This window comes from Clavelina lepadiformis, chromosome 4 (genome assembly GCF_947623445.1).
Source record: "Clavelina lepadiformis chromosome 4, kaClaLepa1.1, whole genome shotgun sequence".
In the NCBI taxonomy this organism is placed as follows: domain Eukaryota; kingdom Metazoa; phylum Chordata; class Ascidiacea; order Aplousobranchia; family Clavelinidae; genus Clavelina; species Clavelina lepadiformis.
Window position 1 is genome coordinate 8,346,617 of NC_135243.1, and position 8,161 is coordinate 8,354,777.

Sequence of the window (8,161 nt, forward strand, 5' to 3'; positions counted from 1 at the left end):
GGTCAAGACCACTGAACAGAAGCAAACGTCGGTAATGCCTTGCCCAAGGGCATAACATTAATAGTGGTAGTGTTACTGGGCATACATTGGCAGCAGCTCAGCAAAATAACCGGGCATGCAGTGTAATGATATCGATGTTATTATCGTTATGATCTATAATAAAAATTTATTACTTAGACTAGGGATCGACCCATGATAAACGGGGCTGATATTTCGCATTCTGACGCATATCAGCATCAGTTTTTTTTGTAATCCGGCGGCCGATATCAGATTACTTTAAAACCAGGTAATTAGGCTCGCTCCAGAAACGGTACTTCCTTGTCTCCGGCATTGTCCTAGTCAGTGCCCCACCAGGAACAACAAGTCAGAAGTGAAATTTTCATAAACTTTTTACATTGCAGACTTTGTCAAAAATAAACGAATTTTGTTAAGCTTAAAATACAATTGTAAACGATATTATTATATAAAAAAGTAGGAATAGTCTATGCTTGACCATTTGCATTACCAATTTTTTTCGAGATTGGTGGTCAAAAATGCCTATTTATTTTATTGCATTTTTTGATGTGGTACATTGAGATGAAACACTGTGAGCAACTTTTTTGGACAAAAATCGATAGTTTTCGAGATATTCAGATTTTAATTTGGAATATACAAAGCACAAAAAATGGTCAACGAAACCCCCAAAACAGCACAAAATCAACAGCAACATTTTGTTTTCACACAAAATCACAGGTAATATTAATAGTGATCTGATTCACTGCAGTTTGTTGTGTAATTGTTCTTAGAAAGCAAATTTTGTGTGGTTCACTTGAAAACAAGAAGAAACACACAAGTAACTTCACACTCTGCGCTAGCCTAGTTAGAGATGAACACTATCAGACTCTTCAGTCGCCACAACTAGTACAGTTACATTAATTAAATACATTAATTACTCTATTCGCCTGAAAACTGCTGAAAAGAGGAGCCTGTAAACAGATTTGAATTCGCTATGCTATTGGCTCTCCAGCCCACACTGCGGCAAGATTAACAAAAAGATAGATGGTAAATGGCGCTATTCATTTAAAACTACAATTAAATAGCTAAACGAATTTATTCGAGCATATGTGAGTGCTTTTGTCCTAAAAATGAGTTAACTCGGGATAGTCAATTTTTCTACTGTCGAGCGATTAAGAGTTAACTCGGAGTAGTAAGGCAAGTAGACAAACAGGTCTTTATATCGTAAATAAGTTAGCACCTTTAACAGTATTATACATTACATTTCGTGTAGTTCACTTACCAGGGTATCTTTTATTAGATATATGGCATCCCAATTATCAAAGAAAATTTATTCTTTTTTTGACATTACGCATGTCAGCACTTAACCAGCACATATATATATTTTACAATCTCAATAAATGCTCAGGCGATAAAACATAGTTTTTTTGTCAAAGACACAAGCTAAATGCAAATTTGTACTAAATATGTAAATTTAGCTTGCATCTCAGAACCATCAGTATGCTAGTACATGAATTGATAAATAAGACCCTGAAATTGTTTTCAAATTTCACTTATATATAGCCTTTCTCAAATGAACACTTGAATGATTGATTCAACATTTTTCTCAACCATTACCATGTACTGTGTTTGGAACTGACCAGAGTTGTGTAGCATCATACATTATGAATGCTGTAAAAGTTTTTTGCCATTAACTCAATCAAACATTAAATCTGATGTGAGCGCAGTCTTAAACATTGAGAGATATAGATGACTTTCTGTAAGTCTAATGAAAAAAAATTTATTGCAGTCCCTTTGAGAAATAACATGGTTAAATACCTGGGGTATTTAATTTGTGGTATTACAGTACTGTAATACAAGTTTACATCCAGTTAACCACAGTCGTAATGTCGCTTAGGCCTACTTTAAAGTTCGAAGTTGTTGCCTATAAAAATGCAAAGTTTTCAATCTAAAGTCTAGATGCAAATAAACGACGTTGCTTGCGCAAATCTAGGGAGGACATAAATTAATATGAAATGAGGCTAAGGGTATAACCTTATGAAAAAATGGGGGTCTAGGCTTAGTATACAAGTGCACAACCAGATGACGTCACAAAAAGAGTAGCTAGGGTCTAGTATACAAAGGCATTCTGTGGTTGAGCACTTAATAGTACACTAGACCCAAAAATGTTGCCTATAACAGAAATAAGCTGCAGGTACCCGGTAGGCCGAGGTCAAATAGCCTAGCTTACATGTTTACCTAAGCCACCAGAAAAATTGCTGACTTCGCTTGGACGCATTGGATCGCTTGGATCACTTGAATCCAATAACTTGGACAACATAATTTAGTTCGGTTTACCCATAAACTACTATTTTATTGTAGACTTACTCTATGAGTCTATGGTTTGCCGAATTAGATCGTTTGGATCGATTTATATAAGTATAGAGTAGACATTGGGCAATTTAAGATCGCTTTTAAAGTTATGCTATGTCCCCTGAAAAATGCAAGTTAATAACGTTAAACATCCGCTAGGTTGCGGCAAGACACCACGTTGATTTGTCGAAAAAGTCTTGTTTTGTATTGTATTGTACTGTTGTTTATTTTTCGCCATTGATATGGGGAGCTAAAAGTGTGGTACCAACCTCGAATGGTCAAATAAGAAAAACGCTCACAAACAATCAACGAACGGGAAAAAGAGGCAAACACTGTGGGTTTAAAACGTGCATTTACATTATGTAAATTACAGCGGTGCTACAGCGATAGAAGGTAAGCATAGCCACCAAACTCTGAACGCGTTTACATTAAAAATTAAACTAAAGTAAACCATTGTGTTTTTTCACAGTTTGTATTTTACATCAATCGTCTTTTAGACAAGGACTCTTCAACCTTTTTTCTTCTTGTTTTCTTTGAATAGTGAAAATATTTTTTACGCAATAAAATTAACTTGAACAATTGTGTACCCCTGCACCAGAGACTATAGTATATTATCTAGCTATTGCTCTATTATCTACTATCTCTACTATCTATTGCTCTATACCAGGGGTGGCCAAACTGCGGCTCTCGAGCCGCATGCGGCTCTTTGAGCCTTTGATTGCGGCTCTTTAATGAATTACCATTGTTGAATTAGACATGCAATTTTCCCGGTCTAGACGAGTTGTTTGATCAGATTATGAAACAATGCGTTCTATCACACGTATTAACAATGGACTCATTGTTAGCAATAATCAAATTACACTCCGAAAAGTACATTATTGTACAGAAGTGTGCTAACTTGCACACTGTAGTTAAGTAAACTGTCAGATTGAAGCTGTACGTCAGGGCTGACCTAGTTTAAGTCTTCGTTACGGTTATAATAATAATTGCAAAAAGAGTTGGTGAAGCCCAGTTGGAGACTCATAGTATCACCACGCAGCACTAATGTTAATCAATAGCTACACTTCTTTGTGAGTGAATAAATTCGTGTATTTAATTGTGTTTGTGTTGTGGCTCTTTTAAAACTGGAATATGTTATATGCGGCTCGAGCATGAAGCAGGTCTGGCCACCCCTGCTCTATACTATGTATAGACTGTCTATAGCAGGGGTGGCCAAACTGCGGCTCTTTAATGAATTAGCGTTGTTGAATTAGACATGCATTTTCCCGGTCTAGACGAGTTGTTTGATCAGATTATGAAACAATGCGTCCTATCACACGTAGTAACAATGGACTCATTGTTAGTAATAATCAAATTACACTCCAAAAAGTACATTATTGTGCAGAAGTGTGCTAACTTGTACACTGTAGTTAAGTAAACTGTCAGATTGAAGCTGTACGTCAGGGCTGACCTAGTTTTAAGTCTTGGTTACGGTTATACTAATAATTGCAAAAAGAGTTGGTGAAGCCCAGGTGGAGACTCATAGTATCACCACGCAGCACTAATGTTTATCAATAGCTACACTTCGTTGTAAGTGAATAAATTCGTGTTTTTTATTGTTTTGTGTTGTGGCTCTTTTAAAACTAGAATTTGTTATATGCGGCTCGAGCATGAAGCAGGTCTGGCCACCCCTGGTCTATAGTATAGTGCAATAAACAAAGAAAGCAAACAATAAATGCCAATTTCCCGGAATATAAGTTTCCCATAATTTACGTATAGGCTATTCCGTTGATAACATAAGTCGTTTTGAAAAATACCGCGCGGGCCACGAGTTGGACACCCCTGCAGTAGCACGTCAACTGTGATTGGTCATTTTCTGATTTCAACACCACCTTAGTTTTTTCACATCAGCTAGTAGCGTGATATCATGTACAACTTAGGTATTTTGCAGCTTTTAGTGTCTCAAAACGTTTCTTCTGAACAGGCTGTTTATGTGATGACGTAATCTTGAAATAACAAACCGTTTGGGTGCACGTTGTCTAACCCTCTACATTACAGCGTGACACAAACTCGAGCAGACAGTAAAAGATCAATAATTGTGTGGAGATTTATTAATTTACATTCGTTAAAATAAAAAACCTTTAATTATAAACTGTATGATGCAATGCACGACAACCAACAAACTTATCAGTTTTTTGTCCGTCGTTTCAGAACCCACTTTATCTTCCCAGTAGGGTCACGGGATCAACAGTTTCCTATAAGCAGTCTTTCAGTGCGTCTGCTAGTTCAACTTAGCAATGTTAAAACGGACACAAACTTTAGGGCAATGAGACACTGTTTTGATAATGGCTGCTATATAGTAAGCTACCATCAACTTCGTACCCTTACAGCATACTCTCCAGAGCTAATTTGAAAGACTCTATCCTACGTGTTTTCGAAGCAGGCGTAAACATCTTATGCTTGTATTTCCAAGATTTTAAATCCAAATTTATTTAAAAGTGAAAAGATGCTCTGTTTTACTTCGATCAGAACAAAAGCCACACTTTGCTGTAAATATATCCTATAGCCGGTGCTGTACTGTATAGCCGGGGCTAAATAATTTTGTGACATCGTTTTTCAAGACTTTCAGCATGCATGTCACCCGGTAGACTCAGGAGAAAAATACCCCGGTAATTGGAAATTTCCTTCTTGTCACCCTTCTTGTGAATTATGGGATGATAACAAGCGTTTGCCAATCTCTTGGTGTTTTAACTGTACTTCATGCCACTTGACACATATGCGTTAGACATCGTTTGTCCATGTCTACATTTTTTTCAAGACAAATTTTAGCCTATCGCACAACTCTATAGCGGCCTTACAAGCTTTCAGAGACTTCACAGCTTAGCTAACTTTAGCTTCAGTGAGACTTTTTAGTGGAACTGCAATATGTAGCTGTCAAGCGATCAACAACATTTAGGAAAAAACTACCACTTGCAAACTTCTCAGCAACAGTTGAGTACATTTGGTGTGTACATTTGAATTTTATACAAGAGCGTTAGTTGCGCAAGTGAAGCGAGAAGCGGATATACGTGCCAGCATCCAAGCAAACAATTTGAAAAAAGTTAAACTGCAAGCATTTCGCAATATAAGTGATGACGTTTAGCCTCTTCAACTAGTTCACGGTTCTTCCATTCCCAGAAAAGAACAATAATATAATAATTAATAGAAAGAACCAATAAAACTTTCCAACTGTTACCTTTTGATATAGATTAAAGAGCGAATACGAGTATGATCTTAAAAAGTACAAGTAGGCTACTCTGAGCTGTACCCAGTCGCTATCCCACACCAGTAGCGAACTGATTTATGAGTTTTCGTTTACGGGCGGCGTGCTGGGGCATACGGCACGTAAAGAAATTTGTCACATTCGTTTTTAAACAAAATTCACTATTTATAACTCGGACACTTTCCATGCTATCCGGAGCGACGGACTAAGGAGAATAGTCATGATTTTGTGTTTCGAATCAAATTTACTCTGACCTTGCTTTCAAGCTGACTTCGTATGGAGTTTCATAAAGGAGCTAAACAAAGCGCGTTTTATTAGATATTATTGGATTACAATGCTGAGCAACATAGCCCACATGTATAATGTGTCGAAGTAACTGATGCAAAGACAGAACGTGACTGACATGTTGGAAAATAACTGAAAGCAATCTCCTTATTGTTTTACGTAAACACTGCTGATGACGCTTTTTATAATGCGGTAAGCATCTTCCCAAGATTGCATGACGTCATCAGTCGCCTTTTCCCCAAGGACTTTTTTAATCACTGCAAGCAAAACTGATCCCATAGTCTAAAAAAAGAAATAATATCAAACCAATAATTTGAGCATTAGACATTTAAGTGTTATTAATTCTTATATATCAGTTTAGAACCGTTCACGTATTTGAATACTGATATATATTTACATCGAAATGTTTGAAATCAACATTTTGAAGTTTATGGCCGTTTCCCAGGTCTTCCAAGTAAGATTTTAAGTCGTCTGACTTTTCTAGCAATTCTATTATCTTACCAATTGAGCTTGCTACCCTGAAAACCAACCACACAAGATTGAAAGCTGTATAGCTAAGACATGGGTAGAAAATCTAAAGGCAAAACGAAACTTTTCACAAGGGCAACATATATATACACAGTTAGCCCTTTTGTATGTATTCAAAATAAATAGGAAATAGTTTTTTTAATAAAAATAGACACATGCTTATGTGAGTTATTCACTTCACTGCGTGATCTTCTATTTCGGGGTTACTTGATAGAACCTCCATAGTGAGATCGCCGTCTTGCGATAAACTAAAACGTTTGAAAGCAGTCCTGGTATCTTTGGCGTCATTATACAGCCTGTAACACATGTTAATAACAGTAAAGTGGTCCAAATATCAAAACACAGTCGTGTAAATTATGCAGCTTAAATTTATGGAATAGAAACTTTTACGAAAAACAGTTGGAAACAAAAATAACGTTTACAAAACACTTTAGCAATCACAAACACCGTAAATACAACGCGGTTTACAAAATATTAATCATAACTTTCTATTACAATGTTCTTCCTTATTACAGTTAAACATATTAAAAGCGTTACAATATTTTCGGATAAAATCTGAAATTGTGGTAAAACGTACCTCAATAGCACTGACAGCCCAACCGTCTTCAATCCTAGATTACTCAAATCGCTCCAAGATGATCGAAGCAAACTTACATCATTTTGGGAAAGAGCCATTACGCAATAGTGTTTTATTGGTGTATATTTATAAAATAAATTTACTCTATAGTTACTTAGTTTTCGCAAATGCTTCTGTAGATTATCGTTTGTAAAACAAAGTAAGTTTGTAAAAACGCTGCAACAAACTCTCCGTTTTCGTCTGATCGTGCACTGCATTGCTCTGTAGTCTCTATCATCGCGTCTTCCTTTATGTTCCAGTGAACTTTAACCACCCGTCCTTTAGATCTTAACGTTTCGCATTGACGAAGCGTGCTCAAAATCTTTGCCAGCCATCGCTCATTGTAACTGCAGTTATACGTTCTTGGGCACCCTTCTTAGCTAATGCTGACTTTGCAGATAGGTAGGCTGCTAAAAATTATTTTAAAGTTTTACTTTTCTCTTAGAATGACAAAAAATAAAAATATTAATTACGACCATATTGACTGTCAAACTCTACTGTCTTTGCTATATCTTAACGCTGTAATACCGTAAGAGAGTCCATAATAAGGGAGCGGTAAAGACGGTTGGCTTTTCTCGTTTGCTTCACTTAACAGCGTTATGGGTCATGTCTCTTTGTATCTGATGTAAGCATTCATGGCAACCAACCTAAAACCTTACACGAAAAGGTTTTCTTGTCATAAGCATTAGCCCTGTTCCTCTGACTGCTTTTGACAGCTTCTCTCAAACATAATAGTTGTTGCTTTGCGTGTTTTGTTGCCACCTTTTTATTGTTGCTTTAAATTGCGCATTGTTGCCAAGGTTGCGACAAAGTTGCAACACCTGCTTTCGTTAGATTACCGCGTATTTGCAGCATTATTTCCTTAATCAGTTTTCTGCTTTTGTTATTCAAACGTTTGCAGCAAAGCGTTTTTGAACCGGCAATCGTTTGGTGCTCGTACGACAGTCATCTGATTTCTAATTGAATCGTTAAATACAATTTTTGATTTTTAATCTCTTTCTACGTGCGGTTACTCAAGTGAAAAGACGGTAACACGCAACCTTGCTTCTTGAAGTCATCTAACCAGCTACCTTATGGCCACATAACTATAATGCTCAAAGCCAGAACCTGAGATCAGCAAATCCGCACATGGCCACATTGGTATA

At 36.7% G+C, this 8,161-nt stretch overlaps 1 protein-coding gene across 1 annotated transcript; it reads right to left on the reverse strand.

The window, feature by feature from the left end:
• Nucleotides 1-5,883: 5,883 nt before the first annotated feature.
• Nucleotides 5,884-7,602, reverse strand: LOC143452028 (uncharacterized). Its single transcript, XM_076952846.1, has 4 exons — nt 6,978-7,602; nt 6,577-6,696; nt 6,270-6,390; nt 5,884-6,154 (listed from the first exon to the last, which is right to left on the reverse strand). The coding sequence occupies exons 1-4, from the start codon at nt 7,232-7,234 to the stop codon at nt 6,020-6,022; spliced, it is 633 nt and encodes a 210-aa protein (XP_076808961.1). The 5' UTR covers nt 7,235-7,602; the 3' UTR covers nt 5,884-6,019.
• Between the last annotated feature and the right edge of the window lie 559 nt (nt 7,603-8,161).